The sequence below is a fragment of the Narcine bancroftii genome, chromosome 3 (assembly GCF_036971445.1).
Source record: "Narcine bancroftii isolate sNarBan1 chromosome 3, sNarBan1.hap1, whole genome shotgun sequence".
Classification (NCBI taxonomy): domain Eukaryota; kingdom Metazoa; phylum Chordata; class Chondrichthyes; order Torpediniformes; family Narcinidae; genus Narcine; species Narcine bancroftii.
This window is the reverse complement of record NC_091471.1, coordinates 348,319,373-348,343,932: the sequence shown is the minus strand read 5'-3', so window position 1 is coordinate 348,343,932 and position 24,560 is coordinate 348,319,373. Positions and strand designations below refer to the sequence as shown.

Genomic DNA, 24,560 nt, shown 5'->3' with positions numbered 1-24,560 from the left:
CAACCACGCCAAGCCCGCCCCTAGCGCTGCGGTAGAGCACCCAGCCCCTTCAGGGGCCCCCAAGAGCAAAACCAAGGCCGCAGCATCCGCTTCAGGCCTTTGCTTCTACAACCAGCGCTGGTGAGCCAAGTCCCGAAAGTGTCGTCAGCCCTGCTTGTTCCAGGGCAACGGCCAGGCTGGCTGCTGTTAATGGCTGCGGTAGCTGGCCAAGGACACAGCCCTCTCTACCTGCAGGACTCAGTCAGCGGCCGGCAGTTCCTCATTGACACTGGAGACCAGATCAGCGTCATCCCAGCCACGGCCATTGAATCCAGGAACCGACCTCGTGGACCTCCCCTCCGTGTGGCCAACGCAACAGCAATCCGGATGTATGGAGACAAGACAGTCCACTTCCAGATTGACCAACGGAATTTCGCGTGGAGGTTCACTGTCTCGTCCCTTCCGACTGCCATCCTGGGTGCAGAGTTCCTCCTCGCACATGGGCTTCTGGTGGACATTTGAGGTAGGTGCCTGGTGGACGCCCGTACCTTCCAGGCCATTCGCCTCAATGCCGGCTGCTCGGAGCAACCGCAGATGGCCATGATTAGCACACCCAGAGACGAGATCCAGACTCTGCTCAAGCCAAAGTTCTCCGTTCCCTTGCCGCGCCACGGGGTGTTCCACCACATCTCCACCCAGGGCCAGCCGGTTCACGCCAAGGCACAGCGGCTCCTGCCTGACAAGCTCCAGGTAGCGAAAGAGTTTTCGCACCTGTGGGAGCTGGGGATCATTCAACGGTCTGACAGCCCATACGCCTCCCGCTCCACCTGGTCCCGAAAGCCTCCGGCGGCTGGTATCCCTGCAGAGACTATCGATGGCTCAACGTGGCAACCATTCCTGACTGTTACCCCATACCTCACATCCAGGACTTTACGACCAACCTGCACGTCTTGAGGGTCTTCTCCAAGGTTGATCTGGTGCACCCTGAAGACCAAGACGGCCATCATCACCCCCTTTGGTTTGTTCGCATTCCTGCGCATGCCATTCGAGCTCAAGAACGCCACTCAGACCTTCCAGTGCCTCATCGACTCTGTGGACAGGGACTTAGATTTCGTCTTTATTTATTTGGTCAACATCCTCATCACCAGCAAGGACCGGGTGCAACACAAGGCCCACCTACATGCCCTTTTCTCCCGGCTGGCCGACTTCAGTCTTACCATCAACCTGGCCAAGTGCCAGTTCGGGAAAGAGTCCATGCAGTTCCTGGGCCACACCATCACGGCCGAAGGAGCCACACCCGCCACTGTGAAGGTTACCGCTATCAGGGATTTCCCACGCCCGGACATCCTCAAGGGGCTGCAGGAGTTCGTGGGTTATGGTCAACTTTTACAACCGCTTCATTCCGGGAGCTGCGCGCATCCTGCACCTGCTGTTCGCCCTCATTGCAGCCCAGCACAAGACGCTCGCTTGGAACCCAGAAGCCTGCACCACATTCGAGGCCACCAAGGACACCATGGCGAAGGCCGCCGTGCTTGTCCACCTGCACACCGACCTGCATGTGGCACTCTCTGTCGATGCCTCTGCCACAGCCGTCTGTGCCGTCCTGGAGCAGCAGGTGAATGGACATTGGAAACCACTGGCATTCTTCAGCCGCCTGCTTCACCCATCGGAATGCAAGTATAGTGCTTTCGACCGGGAGTTACTGGGCATGTACCTGACATTGCAGCATTTTCGCTATTTTTTGGAGGGGAAGACTTTTACCATTTTCACAGACCACAAACCCCTCACCCAGGTGGAGTTTACCACTGACATTCGGCACAAGGCAGGGAAGGACAATGTGGTTGCCGATGCACTCTCGCGACCGGCCATCTGCGCGCTGACGCCTGGCCTTGTCTTTGACCAGCTCGTCTGGGACCAGGAAGCTGATAAGGAAACGAGGGCCTTCAAGACCGCCATCACCGGCCTGCGGTTCTGAGACCTCCCGACTCCAAGCGGCAAAGGCACCATTCTGTGCGATATCTCCTTGGGCACCCCATGGCCAGTGGTTCCCTAGCAGTTGGGCAGGCAGGTCTTCCGTCACATCCACAACCTTTCACATCCGTCCATCAGGTCCACGGTCCGGATGGTGGCAGAACGGTTTGTATGGCATGGGCTGCGGAAGCAGATTGCGGGCTGGGCCAGAACATCCACCCATTGCCAGACGTCCAAGGTGCACAGGCACACCAGAGCGTCCATACTGGAGTTCGAGCATGAACAGGAACGGTTCAGCCACATTCACGTGGACATCGTTGGGCTCCTTCCCATTTCCCGGGGCAACTGTTACCTGTTTACGGTGGTGAACCGCAACACTCGCTGGCCTGAGGCGATCCCGATGCCAGACACTTCCACTGACTCCTGCTCCCAAGCACTGTTGCATGGTTGGGTTGCCTGGTTCGGCGCCCCGGCTCACCTCACCAGTGATCAGGGCGCCCAGTTCACATCTGCACTCTGGGCACAACTTGCCAACAGGTTGGGGATCCAGCTACACCGCACCATGGCGCCTACCACCTGCAGGCCAATGGACTGGTGGAACATCTACATCGCCTCAAGTCGGCACTCATGGCCCACCTCACCGGACCCGACTGGACGGACGAACTGCCTTGGGTGCTCCTGGGCATACGCTCCACTCCCAAGGAAGATCTGCAAGCATCATCAGCTGAGCTGGTCTACGGTGCGCCGCTGGCACTACCTGGTGAGTTTGTCAACACACCTTACAATCCCCAGCGGTCACCGCATGAACTACTTCCTCACCTCAGGGCACGCTTGGACTCCTTTGAATCCCCACCGCCACCCAGGCATGGCATCCACCCGGCTCACGTTCCTGGTGAGCTGCATTCTGCAGAGTTCGTTTTTGTTCAGCGGGGCCCGACCGTGGCATCTCTGCAGCAATTGTATGAGGGGCCATACAGGGTTCCAGCTCGACGTTCATGCTGGACTATGCCTGCCGCCCATGGACAGACTTGATTCCACCGAGCCCGTGGTCGTTGCCCAGCCCAAGAAGCGAGGCCGCCTGGCAAAAAAGGACATTGGCACCAGTTCTTGAGAGGGGCGGGACTGTATGGTGACTCACCACAAGGCAGGCGAACCGGACCCACTTGCAAGCCACGCGGTGGGGCAGCTGGCAAAAATGGCGCCGTTGGGGATTTCCCTTCCTTCCAGCTTGGGGCTCAGAAACCTGCGCTTGGGGACCACGTGACGCCTGGGTGACATCAGCGCTCTCCAGTGCGGTTCTCAGCCAGGTCCGGGCTGGGAGTATAAGTGCAGCCCAGCAGCCTGCAATAAACTAGTCTGCTCACTGAGCTCAACCCATCTGTGTTATTGCAGGAGCAGTGTCTACAGTGTCTAATTTTCCGCCACTACAGTGTCTAATTTTCTCCAAGCTTAAGCAGGACATATCATGTAACCACTGAGCATGAGTGGGTGGAGAGTTATCTTTCCATTTTATGAAAATTGCTTGCCTAGCTATCAACGAGGTAAAAGCTAAAATTCTCTCTTGGGTTGGTCAAGAAAAAACAAAGCAATGAAAAGGTATGGTTCAAATTTGATCTTTAGAATCATTGATAAAGTTTGAAAAATATCTTGACAAAATTTTTCTAAATGAGAGTACTCCCAGAACAATGAAGCTTCAAAGATTTTACACTTATCGCAGAGTGGATCAACATCTGCATAAAAATGAGATAATTTGACTTTGAACATGTGTATCCTATGCACTACCTTAAATGTCGTGCATAAAATGAAGATCCAATCTTGGTCTGATCACATTCTCAATCATTCTTAATCCCAGTTTATGAGGCTCTTCTTAAATTATTATAAATAATTGATATTAATTTACACTGGGAGAATTGCAAATCAAAAAATAAAACAATAATATTTTTTTCTCAGTTTCAAGGAAAATCAGAAAGCTTCGACTGAACAAAATGTCTAACTTGTAAATATCTAAAAAATTCTATTAGGAAGTTTAAATTTGGGTTTCAATTGTTCAAAAGAAGCAAAATTCTTTTGAATAAAAAGATATTGGCTGATATTTCAATATAGAAAATGTGATAAAAGTGGGAATAAATCCTCGAGGGACATAACATCTTTGGTCTGTTGCAGAATTACTGGGACAGACCCAGGTCACTCAATGTGGGTGCTCAGTGTGGTCACACTGTGAAATGGAGAGGTTCAGAGGGGTTGGTTGGTCAATCAGTATGGGTGGTCAGTCACATTTTGTGGTCAGTGATCACTGTGGGCAGTCACTCGTGTTGTGGTCAGCAGTCACTCTAATCTGCAGCAGCCCATATCAATCAGAGTAAGAACTGTGAGGCACTGTTAGTGGGTCAGAGACCAGGTCCAGTCTCCTCCAGGCCCTGGATCCTGTGGCAAGACTGACATTGGCAACATTGTGTCATGTCTCTCCAACCAGCGTATGGGGGACGTGTCTATCTGACCCCTTGGTATCACCCCCTGCTCCGTGCCACTCCACCACACATCTTTGCCCCGAATGTCCCTGGGCCCAGGGTAACCGACCTCCATGCCCCCTGGGCTCAGGATAACTGCCTCTCCAGGCCCAGAGTAACCATCTATGCCCCCCGGTCCCAGGGACCACTCCCCCCCTGGGCCCAGTACACTCCCTCCCCTCCCCTCGGGCTCAGGGTAACCAACCCCTCCATCCCCTCTCTCCAAACATCCCTGGGCCCAGAAACACATCACCTCCCCACCCCAAAGCCAGACATAGAAGCACCAAGGGCATCAGTTACAGAACATTTCCACATATATTGATAAAAGGTTAAATATTTGCGGTGCTGACAGGCGCCAGGAGCTGGTGGTTCTCAAGTCGAGGCCCCAGTGGTTCAGAGGCGGGGTCTAGTGAAGGGCACGGCTGGCTGGTGAGTGTGCGGCCAGAGCAGGGACAGGCAGCCACTGGCTCCATGGAACCACAGCAATCCCTCTCCAGCACAGATGAACAGCAATCAGTGAAGGCTGGGCCTAGACCGAGCAAGAGAAAGAGTTAGTGCCCCCCGCCGGCCGGGATCACGACCCCAACAACATCAGCCAACCAACCCCTGGGTGCAGGGTCACAATCCCACTGACTCCTGGCCATGACCTGATGAACAACCTGGCTGCAAGGTCACAACCCCTCTGACCTCTAGCTGTGACCTGATGAATCCCTGGTTGCAGGGTCACAATCCCAATTGACCTCTGACCTCGACCTGATGAATCCCTGTCTATGGGGTCAAGACCCTATTGAACCCCAGCCATTACCTGGGTGATTCAATGCCAGCTGCTATATCAGCTCCTCGACCATCAAGCAAAGGAAACAGATGATCCACGAGATTACAGCTCATTGAGCCTCAGCTCAGGGACATTTTTGGACAGGATTTACATAGGAAGTCAGTGTGGCTTGATGGTTGTGTTTTGAGGGAGTGACAAAGATGGCTGTGAGGGTGGGGCAGTGGACGTTGTATGGTGTTTGAAAGGTCCCTCACGGTGAGTTCATGTCTGGACTTGGACGTGGCTGGCCCACAGAATACAGGATCGTGGAAGAAAACTGTTAGCTGAGCCAGAACCCTGTGCTCCACAGGGACCTGCGGTTGAAGAAGGGTTGAGGTCCAAAACATCGGTAATATATCTTTGTCTCCTATGGACACTGAAAGACCAGCTGAGTCCCTCTAGCATGTCAATGTGTTTTTTACCACAATCACAGTATCTGCAGACTTTCATGTTTCATGCTTGTGATATGTACAAAAGACCTGTATGAAAGCAGGCAGCATGGTTGGCATGGCAGTTAGCGCAATGTTGATACAGCGTCAGCGATCGGGACCAGGGTTCAAATCCCGCACTGTCTGTAAGGAGTTTGTACGTTCTCCCTGTGCGTGGGTTTTCCCTGGGTGATCCGGTTTCCTACCACCATTTGAAACATACCAGGGTTGCAGGTCAATTGGGTGTAATTGGGTGGCATGGGCTCATGGGCTGGAAGGGACTGTTACCGAGCAGCATCTCTAAATTTAAAATAAATGACAGATGTTGGTGGAGTTGTGGGCTAACAAACAATGCAACAGGATAGTACTCCAGGATAGTAAATGCTGGCCTCGTCATTTATGGCCTGGTGTCAAAATCAACAGGTAGGGTTCGGGAATGGCCCTACTCTCTACCCCAAGCTCGTGCCTTTGTGAACAGCAGCCATTGTCCTGCAGCAATCTTGTGCTCAACCTGGCCATGTACTCTGTGGGGAATGGACGTCAGCTACAAACCCCATCAACAGAAAACAGGGCCTGCCCTGCAGCAGGAAGCACACTTCCAGACACACCAAGGCCCTTTAAAAATGGGTGGCCACCCATTTCAATTCCTCATCCCATTTTCTTGCTGACATATCTATCCATGATCTAATGTACTGCCAGACTGAGTCCACCCGTAAACGGGAGGAACAACACCTGATCTTCCGATAGGGAACCCTCCAATAGGAGGGCATTAATATTGACCTCCAGTTTCCATTAAACTCCATCCCTCCATCATCTTCACTGTTTCCTTTCCCCCAGTTCTGTCTCTCTCTTCACAGAGCCAAAACCAATTCTCACTTTTTCCAATTAACATCTTGTGTCTGTTGGTCTGGACTCACTTCACCCTGCCATTCTTCCCACTTTCCCTCTAAGTCTTTATTGAGATGCCTGCCTGCTTTTTACATACCTTGAAGAAGGGCTCAGGCCCGAAATGTCAGATATATAACTTTATCTCCTTTGGACACTGTGAGACCTGCTGAGTTCCTCCAGCATTTCTCTGTTTTTACTCTATCTCTGCATCTGCAGACTTCCATGTTTCATACAGCTCAACACCCTGGGCCCTTTATAAAGTTCATCTCAGCTGACTTTCCAAGCTCTGGAGTTTGGGTCCAATCTGATAAATTACTCCTCAAACAAGAATCCCCAAAATCGTTCCTGGCGTGGGGAATCATTGCTACATTCTCACATATTCCAAAGCCTCTGTCTGTTTTGGGAGTTCCTGAGAAATCCAACCATCCCCATGGCTCAGTGAGTAAGCCCACTCTCTGCTTACACCTCCATACAGCCTATTGTCAGCTGGTCTCCCTCAAGGTCACACTGCCCAGGAAGGACTGGAGGCCCAGTGTCTGCAGATGGGACAAGGTCTGGATGGGTGCCATGGGATCTGGGGCTGGTGCTCCAGGCTGCCAGTACCTGTACAGTTCCTTACCTGACCCCACCACTGTGGGGAAGTGTGCGCTTGGTGATCGGCTAGAGCACAGTTTGGTGGCAGACACCCTCTGAGAGGGGCAGTGGGCTGGCTTGCACTTGGACCCTGCAGCAGAGAACAAGGGTGAGGGGAGGAGAACTGAGCGCGAGCAACGTGAGAGAGGACCCAGGTGGAGAGGAGAGTGTGCACTGCCAGGCCTAAGCAGTCTGTCCGTCAGTCTCCGCCACCCCAGTCCCAGTAACATCCGTGAATCCTTCCTGCAACTTTCCAGTGGGGGCAGCCCTGGCATGGCTGTGGGGGTGTGTGGTGAGAGGCAGAGCCCAGGTAGCACTGAGGGGGGAGGTGAACATGGCAGGGAGTATAACCAAGAGGGAATTCGGCAGAGATGGATATAACCAAGAGGGAAGGTGAACACGGCAGGGACGGGTATAACTGAGGGGAACACGACAGGGTCAGATATAATTGAGGGGGACATGGAAGGATCAGATATAACTGCGGGGGAACACGGCAGGGTCAGATATAACTGAGGGGAACATGGCAGGGTCAGATATAACTGAGGGGGAACACGGCAGAGATGGGTATAACCAAGGGGGTACATGGCAGGGTCAGATATAACTGAGGGGGACATGGAAGGATCAGAAAAACAGGGGGAACACGGCAGGGTCAGATATAACTGAGGGGAACACGGCAGGGTCAGATATAACTGAGGGGGAACACGGCAGAGATGGGTATAACCAAGGGGGAAAATGGCAGGGACGGGTATAATTGAGGGAAGGACACGGCAGGGATGCACTGGCAGTGGGTTCGGACTCACCATCTTTCCCTGTGATGGAGGGCAGCCGGCAGCTGGATCTTCCCCTGGGTCCCGTCACGTCGCCGCTCACTGTTGGGGAGTCATCCTGCAGCTGCAGAACATACACCTGTTAAACTAGCTCCATCAACATACCCCCAGTCAGCACAGTGGTTGGGGGAGGGTCTGACAGGGGTTCACAAATGCCCAAGGCATGCAGACTGAGGCTGCCGATAAGGGTGGGTGCACACCTGCTTGGGAAGATACGGGGGTGGGGGCATGCCCAGTTAGGAAATCCCAGTGTTCCCTCGACTTTTGGGACAGCAAACCAGAATATTCATATCCCTTCCTTCAAATGCCAGATACCCATGGCCCATCTGCATCCAGGCAGTGAACAGTTGTCCCCAAAGGATACTGATGCATTGATAACCAGAGAACACTACAGTACAAAAACAAGCCCTTTGACCCATCTGGTCTGTGCTGAACTAAACACACAGGAATGTCTCAGTCCAGGCATGACATCAGATCCCAACCATTTCTTCATAAGTGCAGTTGTCTGATTTAGCCAGCATGATGCTGCCAGGTACAGCCATCCATGGGTTATTGGGTCAGTACCATGGTGTATATTTCTACGTTCTACATAATGGGAGTTCTCCCCATTGTTACATAACGGCTCTGTGACTCTGACACCTTGCTCTTGAGCCAGGAGCTGCAGCCATGCCTTGAGTCAGGCGAGTCGGTGTGCTCCCCAATTTGCTACAAACCTTTGTCGAGTGCTCCTGGTTCAGTGCAGAGATGGGATAAGGTTCGTACAGCTTTGGACACCGTCGATAGTGAGCAGAGGTCAGCGTGTGGCTACCTCCACAACTACGGGCTGTGGTTGGGAAATTCTCAATCAGCTCAGTGATTCGTTCTCTGTAAGGAAGCAAAGAGCAGAGGTCAAAGTTCAACAGATAGTTTTGGCATCACCTTTCCAACCTCTTCACCGTGATTTCCTCAATGTCACTTTTCCAGACTTGTGGAATGAAAGATCACACATTGTCTGATGTTCACCTCACCCCATCCACCCATCCAGTGGAACAGACACACTGCCCTTTCAGTAAACTCCTCACCGAACCTTCACCGATTCTGCATTGTGACCGCAGCTGTGGAACTCCCAACCATGACCCACCTTCTTACCCCTCCCATCTGGCAACACTCCTGGGGTCCCGACTACGCTATCAACTCAATACCATCCACAACCTTCTCCTCCCTGGGACCCTCTGGACATCACCCTGAACCCTCTGACCGCCCAGCCCGTCAGCCTTCTTGTCAACTGACAATTGATGTCAACTCAAGTCAAATTTATTGTCATCTGTACAAGTACCACCTAACGAAACAGTGCTCTCCTGTCCTCGGTACAAAACACACAGACACACAACCAGACACAACAGTCATACACACAAACAATACATACGCAGGACAAGTATCATACCTATAAAAATAAATAAATATTGTTTTGTACATGAGAGTTCCTTTGGTCATTCAGCATCTCACTGCCCGTGGGAAGAAGTTGTTTCCGCAGCCTGGTGGTGTTTTCTCTGATATTCCTGTATCTCTTCCCTCTGCTCCTGCACCCTCAGAGAGCCTTCCCAAAACCACTCACACCCGCTGTCGCCCAATCATTAACCTCAGAGAACAACATCTCCGTGTGCACTTTGGCCAACCCTCCCCCACTCATGCCATTCCCCATCCTCAGCCCAGCCATTTAGGACCATTGTGAAGAACCAGATGGACGTCATTCAGCCCTTCAGCTATATGATTGCCCAATGGAGCCCAACCCTGACTCAGCAACAGATTCCTCTCTCTCCCCACAACCCAGATCCTTTGTGTCTCCTTTTCCAAAAATTCATTGACAGCCTCTGTGGGGAACAATTCCAGATCCCCTACTTTTTTAAAATTTTTTTATTTTTCACACCATAAACCACATTGACCAAGATACATACATTTTTCTTTTCAAATATATACAGTGTCATTTTCTCCCCCCCTCCCTCCTCCCATCCCACCCTCCCTACCTCCACCCCCATTGATTTAGAGTACAGAATCTAAGATACATTAAACCAGTCAAACAATGTTGTCATTCAATAAAAATAAACAAGAAATTCCACTGAGTCAATTCTTTTCATTTCCTTCCCCTTTCGTTATTTTAGGTGGTAGATGTCCCCGGTAGGTTTTCTCTATTGTGTTTCATGTATGGCTCCCATATTTGTTCAAATATTTCAATATTATTACTTAAATTATATGTTATTTTTTCTAATGGAATAATTTATTCATTTCTATATACCATTGTTGTATTCTCAAGTTATCTTCTAATTTCCAAGTTGACATAATACATTTTTTTGCTACAGCTAGAGCTATCATAACAAATCTTTTTTGTGCACCATCCAAATCAAGTCCAAATTCTTTGTTTTTTATGTTACTTAGGAGGAAGATCTCTGGGTTTTTTGGTATATTGTTTTCTGTAATTTTATTTAATATCTGGTTTAGATCTTCCCAAAATTTTTCCACTTTCTCACATGTCCAGATTGCATAAATTGTGGTTCCCACTTCTTTTTTTACAAAGGAAACATCTGTCAGATACTGTTGGGTCCCATTTATTTAACTTTTGAGGTGTAATATATAGCCTGTGTATCCAGTTATATTGTATCATACGTAACCTCTTGTTTATTGTATTTCTCATAGTCCCATGTTTCCTTCTTTATCTTTATATTTAAATCTTGTTCCCATTTTTGTTTAGTTTTACCATTTGTTTCCTCATTCTCCTTTTCTTGCAGTTTAATATACATATTTGTTGTAAATCTTTTGATTATCATTGTATCTGTAATCACATATTCAAAATTACTTCCCTCTGGTAACCTCAGACTGCTTCCCAATTTGTCCTTCAAGTAGGATCTCAGTTGGTGGTATGCTAACACTGTATCTTGAGTTATATTATATTTATCCTTCATTTGTTCAAAGGATAGTAATTTATTACCTGAAAAACAATTTTCTATTCTTTTGATCCCTTTTTTCTCCCATTCTCTAAAGGAAAAGTTATCTATTGTAAAAGGGATTAACTGATTTTGTGTCAATATTAGTTTTGGTAATTGGTAATTTGTTTTATTCCTTTCTACATGAATCTTCTTCCAAATATTGAGCAGATGATGTAATACTGGAGAACTCCTACGTTGTACCAATTTTTCATCCCATTTATATAATATATGTTCAGGTATCTTTTCCCCTATTTTATCTAGTTCTAATCTAGTCCAATCTGGCTTTTCCCTTGTTTGGTAAAAATCTGATAGGTATCTTAATTGTGCGGCTCTATAATAATTTTTAAAGTTTGGCAGTTGTAAGCCTCCTTGTTTATACCATTCTGTTAATTTATCGAGTGCTATCCTCGGTTTCCCCCCTTTCCATAAAAATTTCCTTATTATTTTCTTTAACTCCTTGAAGAATTTCTCCGTCAAGTGTATTGGCAATGCCTGAAATAGGTATTGTATCCTTGGGAAAATGTTCATCTTAATACAGTTTATCCTTCCTATTAGTGTTAGTGGTAAATCTTTCCAATGCTCTAAATCGTCCTGTAATTTTTTCATTAGTGGATAATAATTGAGTTTATATAGATGGCCGAGGTTTTTATTTATTTGTATACCTAGGTATCTTATTGCTTGCGTTTGCCATCTGAATGGTGATTCCTTCTTAAATTTTGAGAAATCCGCATTATTCATTGGCATTGCTTCATTTTTATTTGCGTTAATCTTGTAACCCGACACTTCTCCATATTCCTTCAATTTCTTATGTAATTTTTTTATTGATAATTCTGGTTCTGTTAAGTATACTATAACATCATCTGCAAATAAACTGATTTTATATTCCTTGTCTTTTATTTTTATCCCTTTTATTTTATTTTCTGTTCTTATCAATTCTGCTAGTGGTTCTATAGCTAACGCGAACAATAAGGGTGATGGTGGGCACCCTTGCCTTGTTGATCTGCTTAAATTAAATTGCTTTGATATATATCCATTTACTGTCACTATCGCCAATGGCCCCTTATATAATGCTTTAATCCAATTAATATACTTCTCTGGTAAACTGAATTTTTGCAATACTTTGAATAAATAATAAATAATTTCCATTCTACTCTGTCAAAGGCCTTCTCTGCGTCTAAAGCAACTGCTACTGTTGGCGCTTTACTCCCTTCTACTGCATGAATTAAGTTAATACATTTTCAAATATTGTCTGTTGTCCGTCTTTTTTTAATAAATCCAGTTTGGTCTAGATTTACCATTTTAGGTACATAATCTGCTAATCTCTTTGCTAATAGTTTAGCTATTATCTTATAATCTGTGTTAAGTAATGATATTGATTGATATGACGCTGGTGTGAGTGGATCTTTCCCTGTCTTTGGTATTACTGTAATTATTGCTGTTTTGCATGAATCTGGTAAGCTTTGTGTTTTGTCAGTCTGGTTGATTACTTCCAGGAGGGGAGGAATTAATAAATCTTTAAATGTTTTATAGAATTCTATTGGGAATCCATCCTCTCCTGGTGTTTTATTATTTGGTAGTTTTTTTTTATTATCTCTTGTATTTCTACTATTTCAAATGGTTCTGTTAATTTATTTTGTTCCTCTATTTGTAATTTTGGTAGTTCAATTTTAGTTAAAAATTCATCTATTTTGTCTTCTTTCCCTTCATTTTCAGTTTGGTATAATCGTTCATAGAATTCTCTGAAGTTTTCATTAATCTCCATTGGATTATATGTGATTTGCTTGTCTTTTTTCCTTGATGCCAATACCATTCTCTTAGCTTGTTCTGTCTTAAGCTGCCATGCTAGAATTTTGTGCGTTTTTTCCCCTAGTTCATAATATTTCTGTTTTGTCTTCATTATGTTCTTCTCCACCTTATATGTTTATAGTGTTTCATATTTTATTTTTTTATCTGCCAATTCTCTTCTGTTACTTGTGTCTTCCTTCATTGCTAATTCTTTTTCTATATTTACTATTTCCCTTTCCAACTGCTCTGTTTCCTGATTGTAGTCCTTCTTCATCTTGGTTACATAACTTATTATTTGCCCTCTGATGAACGCTTTCATTGCGTCCCATAGTATAAATTTATCTTTCATGATTCCTTACTTATTTCAAAGTACATTTTAATTTGTCTTTCAATGAATTCTCTAAAATCCTGCCTTTTAAGTAGCATGGAGTTTAATCTCCATCTATACATTCTTGGAGGGATGTCCTCTAACTCTATTGTCAATATCAAGGGTGAATCGTCCGATAATATTCTAGCTTTATATTCTGTTTTTCTTACTCTGTCTTGCATACGAGCTGATAACAGGAATAGGTCTATTCTTGAGCATGTTTTATGTCTAGCCGAGTAATATGAATATTCCTTTTCCTTTGGGTGTTGTTTCCTCCATATATCCAAAAGTTGCATTTCTTGCATTGATTTAATTATAAATTTGGTTACTGTATTCTTTCTGTTAATTTTTTTCCCAGTTTTATCCATATTTGAATCCAAATTAAGGTTGAAATCCCCTCCTATTAATATGTTCCCTTGCGTGTCTGCTATCTTCAAAAAAAATCTTGCATAAACTTTTGATCTTCTTCGTTAGGTGAATATACATTGAGTAAATTCCAAAACTCTGAATATATCTGACATTTTATCATTACATATCTCCCTGCTGGATCTATTATTTCCTCTTCTATTTTAATTGGTACATTTTTACTGATTAATATAGCTATTCCTCTAGCTTTTGAATTATATGACGCTGCTGTTACATGTCCTACCCAATCTCTCTTTAATTTCTTATGCTCCATTTCAGTTAAATGTGTTTCTTGCACGAATGCTATATCAATTTTTTCTTTTTTCAGTAAATTTAGCAGTTTCTTCCTTTTGATTTGGTTATGTATTCCGTTAATATTTAAAGTCATATAGTTCAACGTAGCCATTTCATACTTTGTTTATCTTCCCTTTCCGTTTCCTCATCATCACCTTTCCTTCTTATCCATTTCTGCTTTCTTGTTTTGAACACTTTATAAGACAACATTTCTAAAACATCAAACATTTACCTAATTCTATCTAAAACTTCTTTAACCCCACTATTCCCTCCCCTTCCTGAGTTGCCCTTTATCCCTTGTCGGGCAACCACATCTCCCCTCTTCATTTGGATTTGCGAATTCACTCGCAAGCGTCAACTGATTTTGTAGTGACCGTAACTCCTCCCCACCCAGCCCCCCCTCCGGAAAAGATTTCAATTTTCATATATGACAAAGGTCACTCTTTTAAATCCCTCCTTATTTCCTCTGTTCCCTTTCATTCCCTTATTAATTCTTATCTGTACTCTATATATTTTCCTCTAAATACGGATGCACTCATGTACACACATATATATACACATCTATATATATATATATATATATGTATATACCCATATACACACATACATATAGTTTGTGGTCATTTTTACTCTCATTACATGTCTTCATCTCTCTGCTTGTTTTGTAGTTGTTCTGCAATTTTCGTGCTTCCTCCGGATCCAAGAATAGTCTGTTTTGTTGCCCTGGAATAACTATTTTAAGTACCGCTGGGTACTTTAACATAAATTTATATCCTTTTTTCCATAGGATCGTTTTTGCTGTATTGAACTCCTTCCTGTTCTTCAGGAGTTCAAAACTTATGTCTGGATAGAAAAAAATTTTTTGACCTTTATATTCCAGTGGCTTTTTGTCTTCTCTTACTTTCTTCATTGCTTACTCCAATATATTTTCTCTTGTTGCATATCTTAAGAATTTTACTAAAATGCATCTTGGTTTTTGCTGCGGTTGTGGTTTCGGGGCTAGTGTTCTATGTGCCCTCTCTATTTCCATTTCTTCCTGTAATTCTGGTCTTCCTAGGAGCCTGGGGATCCAATCTTTTATAAATTCTCTCATATTCTTGCCTTCTTCATCTTCCTTAAGGCCCACTATCTTTATATTATTTCTTCTATTATAGTTTTCCATTATATCTATCTTCTGAGCTAACAGCTCTTGTGCCTCTAACTTTTTTATTAGGTTCTTCTAATTTCTCTTTTAAGTCCTCTACTTCCATTTCTACGATTATTTCTCGTTCTTCCACATTCTCCACTCTTTTTCCAATCTCTGATATGACCATCTCTATTTTATTCATTTTTTCTTCTGCACTCTTAATTCTTCTTTTTATTTTATTAAATTCTTGTAATTGCCATTCTTTTACTTATTCCATATATTCTTTAAAAAAAATATCCATTGTCCTGCCTTTCCCTTCTTCTTCCATTTCTCTATGTTTTTCTTCTTCTTCTTCCTCTGGGTTGGCCATCTGTTGTTTCCTTGTTTTCTTTTTTCTCTCTTCTTTCTTGTTCTCGTTGTTTTCTGTGTTCTCTTCCTGTTGCTGTGTTGCAGCTGTCACTCTCAGCTGTTCCCCCCTCCCGTCAGTGTGTTTTTTTTCATGCGCGGTTGCGCACTTTTACTCGGCTCCGCGAGCCATTTTTGTAGTCCCGAGCTCGGGACTTCCACCGACCTTAGGGAGCGGGCTTCTCTCTCCGCGGCGGGCCTTCTCGGACAGGTAAGGCCTTCACCTTCTTCTTCCGACGTTCTTTCTTCTTCTCTTCTTCCCGTTGCTTTCGACTTTTCTCTCTTCGCTGCCATTTTCTTCTCACCTTTACCTTTACTTTGTTTTAATTTTTATTCTTGTACCTTTGTGTTTTGTGTGTTTTTTTTTCAACTTTTCCGGAGAGGGCAGGAATTCCCTGACCGGCCACTACTCCATCACGTGACTCCTTTCCCCAGATCCCCTCCTGAAGAAACCATGGCACCTCACAGAAACAGACCCTTCACCCATCATGCCTGTACCAACCATGATGCCAGTCTAAACTAACTCCCATTCACCATCCGTATCCCTCCACCTCCTGCCCACTTCCATCTGCTCACTGCCTGTATCCCTCCACCCCCCTGCCCACACACCATCAGTATCCCTCCACCCGAGTGCTCACTGTCTGTATCACTGTACCCCGACTGCTCACCGCTCATATCCCTCCACTCGCCTTAAATGCTCACTGTCCATATCTTTCCACCCCGACTGTTCACCATCCATATCCCTCCACACCCTGACTGCTCATCGACCATATCCCTCCACCTCCCTGACTGCTCACTGTTTGTATCCGTCCACCATCTGACTGCTCACTGTCCGTATCCCTTCATCATCTAACTGCTCACTGTCTGTATCCCTCCACTCCCTGACTGCTCACGGCCAATATCCCTCCACCCACCTGACTCCTCACCTCCCACATCCTTCCACCCCCTGTCTGCTCATTTTGTCTAAATATCTCTTAAACATCACCAAGATATCTGCTTCCTCTTCCTTCCCTATTCCAGGCACCCACCATACTCACTTTCAACTTTTCACCTCAAATTTGGCATTTCACGCTTTCAACCTGATTAAAGATTCCAATTGTCGGTCCTATTGATACCTTTAACAATGTTATAAACCTCCATTAGGATACCCTTCAGCCACCATGATTGTCAGTCCAACCACTCCTTATAGCTTGGGTTCTCGAATCCATGCAGCTTCCTGAATAATTTTCTGAAGAATAGAAGATGGTTAGGTGGAGCCAAGCCCACGGCCTAGTCAGCCTTGATCTGTTGCATGGCAGAGCAGGCTTGACAGGATGGATGGTTGACTCCTGGTCAACCTGTTCTGCTTGCTCTGCAGAGCCTCCACTTTCTGCTGATGACACACTGAGCAGAATCGCACCCAATACCCCAAACGTGACCTTGCCCACGTCTCATACATTTGCAAAATGACTTTTGTACTCAGCATCTGAGCACCTTAGAACATAACAGGCCCTTTGGCTCTTCTAGTCTGTGCTGAACTGTCTTTCTGTTTAGTCCAACTGACCTGAACTTAGTCCATATCCCTTCCATCCATGTGACCTGGACTGGCCAAGCAGGAGACGTATTATCAAAAACTTTAGTGAAGACCATGAAGTCAGCATCTCCTGCTCCACCTCAACAATTACGCTGGACATAAATCAGCCCGTAATTCCCTGGCTTGTCCCTACGGCCCCTCCTAAACGTTGACCTTTCTGTTTCTCTAGGACCTCACCAGTGCCAGGAGAGGACACAGAGATCTCCTCTCTGCCAGTTATTTGTGGCCAAACCTTTCAACCCACACCCACCCAACACTCTTCCTCTGGGCAGATTGCAGCCTCCATATTCTCCCCTTGTAGAGGTCATAGAAGTAGATTCTCCTGATCTCTGGAGGAGCAATTCCTTTCTCATGCTCCATGGCCCCAACCCTCCGGCAGACCCCAAACTAGTGAGGGAGGGGCAAGGGGAGTGGTCATTGTGAGGAGAGGGGAGGGATGGAGGTTGGGAGAGATAAGGTGGCTAGTAAGGGATGGGGGTAATTAGTGAAAGGTGGGAGGGGGAGGGGTGGTCAGTGAAGAGTGGGGAGGGTTGAGGGGAGGGTGGGGGTTGGCCAGTGAGGGTTTTGGAGGGATAGGAGGCTGAGGAGGGGTGGGGATGCTCAGTGAAGCAGTGGGGGTGGGGGCAGACAGTGAGGGGTGGGGAGGGCTTTCTCCCTCTGTACTGCCGGATCAATCCCATCACTGCTGTGTTACTGACTACATACTCACGATTTGATGATACTCTCATAGGCTTTACGAGGTGGTGCTGATGCGATTGGACAGCCTATCTGCAGCAGGGGCCTCACGAATGGACTGACTGCCTTGACTGATCCTTTAAAGTGGTTCTGCACCCTGTCTATCTGCCTACAGAGACTGCTGTGCAGCTGTTGCATGTGTGAGAGGTTTCGCTCCAACTGTGAGCGATTGTGGGTCCTGTCTGCCGTCCAACTGTCAACAGGAGAGATGGAATTAACACCCTGGTCCTCACCAAATCGCAAGGCAGAGTGAGCGTGGGACACAACCACCTCCGCATTGCCCATTCTGCATCTAAATCGAAGTCAGGAGCTCCCAATCACTGCCCCATTTCATTAAATGCCGAATCGAGAGCAAAACACCACAGATGCTGGAACTGGAGAGAGAGCAGGAGAGAACAGAACAGTGGGATGAGACAGAGTGGCACCCATAGGCCTGTTTTCTGGGTAGCATCGTGCATTCCATCTGGTCCAGGAGACTTGTCTACCCTGAGACCATTTAGCTTCCCCAGTACTGTACCTTCTCTCTCATGATCTTGACTGCACCTACTTCTCTTCCACGACTGATCCAACATATTAATTCAGTTCCTCTGCTCTCTCCCCGTCTCCCTTTACAATTACTCCAACGTTAAGCTTGTGGTGGCTGAGTGGAATGTCCTTCCAGAAGAGGGGGTTGGAAGAATATGGGCAGGGAGCAGTAGGTGGAACTAGTGGAGTTCATATAAATCAGTGCGGACTAGAAGAGTCAATTATGGCCTGTTTCCGTACTGTAATTGTTATATGTTATATGGTTATATATGCTGGTACTGTAGAGATAGACAGGAAAGGGAGACGGGCACTGGGAGCCAAGCTGATGGAGTCATCGTGGGGACTTGGGGAGTAAACATGGGAAGTACAAAACTCTCATAGTCACACACGGAACAGGCCCTTCAAAGTCTGCAGACACCGTGGTCGAAGTAAAAACACAATGCTGGAAAAACTCAGCAGGTCAAACAGTACACTTTATATAGCAAAGATAAAGATTCATATCTGACATTTTGGGCTTGAGCCCTTCATCAAGGTATGAGCAAAATATAGGCAAGCATCCAAATAAAAAGGTAAGGGGGAGATGTGGGCAGTGGAGCACTGTCCCACAGGCAGGAGGTAATAGGTGGAGAAGAAATGGAGGGCACAGCAGCAAATGGGGATGGCTCTGTGAATGGAGAGGGAAGGGGGTTGTGAGCTGAGGGAAAGAAGAGAAAGGGATGGGAAGGGAGGGAGAGCAGGTTAGCAGACACTGTAAAAGTTGATGTTAATGCCATCTGACTAGAGAACACCCAGATGGAAAAATCAGGTGGTGTTCCTTCAATTTACAGATGGTCTTGCTAGGATAGTGCATGAGGCCATGGACAGAAATGTGAGTGAGGGAGTGTGATGCAGAACTGAAATGATTGGCTACTGGGAGGTCTCTGTCACTGGTGCAGACAGAGTGAAGGGGCTCGGCGATGCAATCTCCCAGTCTGTCCGATATACAAAGGGAGCATCCTGTGGATACTCAAGTGATTTTTTTGCTTTACTTGAAAGGCCTGTTTGAGACCCTGGACTGTGGTAAGGGAGGAGGTGTGGGTGCAAGTGTGGCACCTCCTGTGGCCACAGGGGAAGGGTGATTAACTGGGGTCCTGTTGAAAGTGCCGGAAATTCTGGAGGATAATGTGTTGGATGTGGAGGCTGGCAGGGTGGTAGATGAGGATAAGGGGAATCCTGTGTTTGTTGCGTCTGGGGGCAGAGGGGGCCAGGGCAGATGTGTAGGAAATGGAAGAGATGCAGGTGAGAGCTGAGTTGATGATGGTGGAGGGGAAGTCATGTTTGTGGAAGACGACAAACATTTCCGATGTACTGGAAGGCCTCATCCTGGGAACAGATATGGTGGAGATAGAGAAATTGAGAGAAGGGAATAGAATCCTTGCAGGGGTCAGAGTGTGAGGAAGTGTCGTCAAGGTAGTTGTGTGATTTGGTTGGCTTGTAATATATGTCAGTGGAAAGCTTGTCTTACGAGATGGAGACAGAGATCCAGGAAGGAGAGAGTGTTGTTGGACCAGGTGAGTTTGAGATCAGGGTGGAAGTTGAATGAAGTTGATGAGCTTATTGTGGATCCACAAGGCAGCCCCGATGTAGTTATCAATATAGCAGAGAAAGAGTTGAGGGGCCTTGCCTGTGCAGGATTTCTCCATTTTCCTTCCATGCATGGGACAGGGTTTGAGAAAGTGCAGTCGTGGTCTTTATGGGAGTTGATTTTTGTTGTAATTGTAGCCGCTCCTATAGGCTCCTCTGGCAGTGGAGAGACTGCAGAGGTATCAGAGTATACTACGTCATGTCCCACAAAGCTACTGAAAGAAATGACAAAAGCCAAGATGTTCTGGCAGGAGGAACAGGAGAAGTGAGGTTATTATTGTGTGGTATTGGACATTGCAGAGAGCAGGTCATATCTGCAGTGTGGAATTATGTTAAATCTTGAGTCCAAATTTGGAGTATTGTGTGCAGTTTTGATCACCTAACTACAGGAAAGGTATCAATAAGATAGAAAAGTGCAGATAAGATTTACTAGAAAGTTGTCCAGACTTTAGGAACTGAGTTACAGGGAAAGAAAGATTAAGCAGGTCAGGACTTTATTCCCTGGAATACAGAAGAATGAGGGGAGATTTGATTGAGGTATTTAAAAATTATGAAGGGTATAGACAAAGTAAATATAGGTAGGCTTCTTTTGAAATACAAATCAGACAACATAGGTTAAGGATGAAAGGGGAAAAGTTTAGGGGGAACTTCTTCACTCAGAGAGTGGTGGGAGTATGGAACGAACTTCCAGCTGAAGTGGTGAATACAGGCTCAATTTTAACATTTAAGAAGAATTTGGATAGGTACATGGATGGGAGAGATGTGGAGGGCTATGGACTGGGTGCAGGTCAGTGGGGCTAGGCAGAAAAATGGTTCAGCACAGACTAGAAGGGTTGAAAGGGCTGTTTTCTGTACTGTAACGTTCTGTGGTTAAGAAAAAGTTCAAGAATGAATACCTCTGTGTTGCTTTGGGAAGAAAGGTGAGGGAAGGTGGTCTTGTACCTGCTGGGTCGGACGTGTGTGATGCACCTGACTGAGGGATTCACTGCAGGATTGGTGTGGAGTTTCTGTAATCATGGGTTGCTGTTTGAAAACAAGGAGTAACTCATTTAAAAGTCTTGGAGAGTTTTCTATGAAGATTGAAACTTTCCTCCTCAGAGGCCAGTGGAAGCAGTTAGTGAATATTTTTTATGAGTGGGGAGAGAGACTTGATAAATGAAGGGCTGTGAGGATAAGGAGTGGAAGATGAAGTCAGGTCAGGGATTAGAGGACAGCAGGGTGAGTGGTGAACTCTTGCTCCTTGTTTACGTTCATCCCAGTGCTGACACTCAGTGTGGGTGCTGCTTGTTGTACCCACTGGTGTTCAAGCAGTGTGGGGCAGTGCAAAGCTGCCTCACTGTGAATTGCAACTGTAAAGGTACTGGCTTTGCACGTGATGCAGATTATGTTCACCAGGTTGATTCCAGTGATGAGGGTGTAGCCTGAGGAGAGAATGAATTGTCTAGGACTGTACTTGCTGGAGTTCAGAAGAATGAGAGGGGATCTTATAAAAACATAAAATTATGAAAGGCATAGATAAGATAGAGGTAGATAAGTTGTTTCCATAGGCCAGAACTAGGGGACATAGCTTCAAGATTCAGGGTAGCAGAGAGGAGTCACATGATGGAGTAGTAGCCAGTCGGGAAAACCAGCCCTCTCCAGGAAAATAGGAAAAAAGTTAGGAAAAAACAAAGCATAACAAAAATAAAGTATAAGAAATAGAAGATAAAGATACAAAGAGAAAGAAGATGACTTCCAAGAAGGAGAAAGTAAGAACAACTGGTAAAAAAGTAAAATAGTTGCTGGAGAAGAAAGAAGAAGGCCTTACTTGCTGGAAGGAACAGGACGCTGTGGTGACGAGGAGCACCCGACCCTCGAGGTCAGCGCCTGCCCTACAGAGTCATGACCCACCAGCCGGTGCCCTACAAAAATGGTTCTTGGAGCCAAACAAAAGTGCGCAACTGCGCATGCGTGAGGAGTCGCACATGAGCAGTGCGCAATCAAAGGAGAAGGAGGACACCGGCGGGAGGGGGGCTCAGTAGAGGAGTGGGCTGTCACAGAGCGAGCAGCTGAAGGACGCCCGACACCAGGGATCTCAGCTGGAGGATAAAGAAGACAGCAGAATAGGGAGCGACGAAACAGACATGGAAGACAGACGAAGGGAAGACCGACAAGAAGATCAACGTCAGGAAACACAACAGACGACAGCCCAGGAGGGGAGGACCAACAACAAGAGTCCCAGCAAGAAGAGGCCCGACAAAGAGATACAAGCAGCTCATCAGGAAAAACAGAAGAGACACAGACATAAAGAAGAGAAGAAGATGACACAAACACAGATACAGACACAGAAGAAGAGGAAGAAGAAGACCAAGATCTTCACAGAGAAATAGGAGGTAAGACTGATGGATAGAGAGAAATAAAAGGTAAAACTGATGAACAGAATATAGATAAAGTCTTTTTTGAAGAACAAATGAGATCACTAAAAGAATGGTTGTCATTAGAGTTTAATGCAATTAAAAGGAAAATGAAAAGAACAGAAGATAAAATGCAAAGGTTAGAACTGGTAATGACAGAAATAGGGAAAAGAGAAGAGAATGTGGAAGAGCGGGAAACGGCTGTAGAAATGGAAGTGAATGACTTAAGAGAAAAATTGGAAGAAAGTGACAAAAAAATTAGAGACACAAGAGTTGTTATCTCAGAAAATTGATATGTTGGAAAATTATAGTAGGCGAAGCAACATAAAAATAGTGGGCCTGAAAGAGGGTGAAGAAGACGCAGGCATGAAGGAATTTATAAAAGGATGGATCCCGAAGGTCCTGGGAACAACAGAAATGGAAATAGAAAGGGCACACAGAGTACTAGCTCCGAAACCGCAGACACATCAAAAACCAAGATCCATCTTAGTAAAATTTTTGAGATATATGACAAGAAAAAATATACTGGAGCGGGCAAGGAATAAAGTTAGAGAAGATAATAAGCCATTGGAATACAAGGGTCAAAAAATATTTTTTTACCCAGACACTTTGTTAAACTGGAGAAAATCAAATACACATTAAGAGGGTCCACAAAATTAATCCACAAATGGCAACCCTTCATGTGTTTTTTTTTCTCTGAATTAAGAGTGCTTTTGGAGTAAAAGACTAACTGTGAGACGGTTATACCAGTGCAATTGGTAATATACGGATGATACTGTCAGCAAAGGTGGGGTGGGGCTCCGGCTGTATACCTGAGGGTGAATATGAACATTTGTGTATATGTGTGTTGATTTTTGTTTTTTTTTAAAAAGTAGGAGCTCAATTTTTTTGATGCTCAATAAATAGATTTTGAAAAAGAGATTCAAGGAAGTAGATATAGGACTGAGATGAAAAGAAACTGCTTTTCCCAGAGGGAGGTGAAATCTGTGGTTATATAAGTTTTGAACTCTTAAAGAGGAAGAAGGAGTTTAAAACAGCGAAAAGGATTTTATGGAAAAAAGGTTATAAATTCATGTTAAGTCATCCAGCCATGCTTAAAATATTTATACCCAGGGAGCAAAACAGACTGTTCTCGGATCCGGAGGAAGCATAAGAATTTGGAGAATGTTTGCAGGACAGAAGAAGAGATGAAGAGATGTAACAAGAATGAAGAACAGCGATTAAATATATATAAAGATGTAAAAACAATGTATATGCGAAGAACTAAAGAGGGAAAAAAGAAGGGAAGGAAGGAAGTAAAGGGGTTAAAAAAAGTGAGAGCTTTGTTATATATGTAAAAAAAAGTGTTTTCTGGGGGGCTGGTGGGAGAGGGAATAATTGTCACTGCAAAATCAGTTGATGCATGTGAGCAAGATCGGAATCCAAATGGAAAGGGGAGTGGTGGTTGCCCGGCAAGGGATAAGGGGCAACTCAGAGAGGGAGGGGAGCATTTGGGGTTAAGGTATTATTGAGTGTGGGAATTGTTGGGGTATTTTATGTTTTAAATGTGTTGTCATACATTGAGTTTAATAAGGGAAAACTAAGAGATGAAAATGGGATAAAGGGGGATGGAGGTGGCGAGGAGGTGTAAGCAAGATATAAGATGGCCACGTTGAACTATATGACTATAAACATTAATGGAATACATAACCAAATTAAAAGGAAGAGGCTACTAAATTTATTGAAGAAAGACAAAATAGACATAGCATTTGTGCAGGAAACTCATCTAACTGAAGTGGACCATAACAAATTAAAGAGAGACTGGGTAGGACACGTAGTGGCAGGATAATATAATTCAAAAGCTAGAGGTGTAGCCAAATTAGTTAACAAAAATGTACCAATCAAAATAGAGGAGGAAATAATAGATCCAGCAGAGGTATGTAATGATAAAGTGTCAGATATACTCAGAATTTTGGAATTTGCTCAATATATATGCACCTAATGAGGATCAAAAGTTTATGCAGGATATTTTTTTGAAGATTGCAGATACACAAGGAAATATATTGATAGGAGGGGATTTTAACCTTAATTTGGATCCAATGTTGGATAAAACTGGACAAAAGACAAGCAAAAAGAATAAAGTAGCCAAATTTATGGTTAAATCAATACAGGAAATGAAACTTATGGATATATGGAGGAGGCAACATCCAAGAGAGAAGGAATATTCATATTATTTGAGTAGGCATAAAACATACTCAAGGATTCATATGTTTTTGTTGTCGGCCCATATACAAGGGAGAGTTAGGAAAACTGAGTATAAAGCTAGACTACTATCAGATCATT

The 24,560-nt window shown here is 45.2% G+C and overlaps 1 protein-coding gene across 1 annotated transcript in view; it reads right to left on the bottom strand.

The window, feature by feature from the left end:
• Positions 1-4,753: 4,753 nt before the first annotated feature.
• Positions 4,754-24,560, bottom strand: part of LOC138756899 (uncharacterized) — a 52,534-nt gene continuing 32,727 nt past the window's right edge. The window contains exons 18-22 of the mRNA XM_069923291.1: positions 17,672-17,890; positions 8,761-8,911; positions 8,021-8,111; positions 7,207-7,311; positions 4,754-4,986 (exon numbers count right to left, since the gene is read on the bottom strand). Coding sequence (XP_069779392.1) covers positions 4,787-4,986; positions 7,207-7,311; positions 8,021-8,111; positions 8,761-8,911; positions 17,672-17,890 — 766 coding nt within the window. The 3' untranslated portion in view covers positions 4,754-4,786. The remainder of the gene's footprint in view (positions 4,987-7,206; positions 7,312-8,020; positions 8,112-8,760; positions 8,912-17,671; positions 17,891-24,560) is intronic.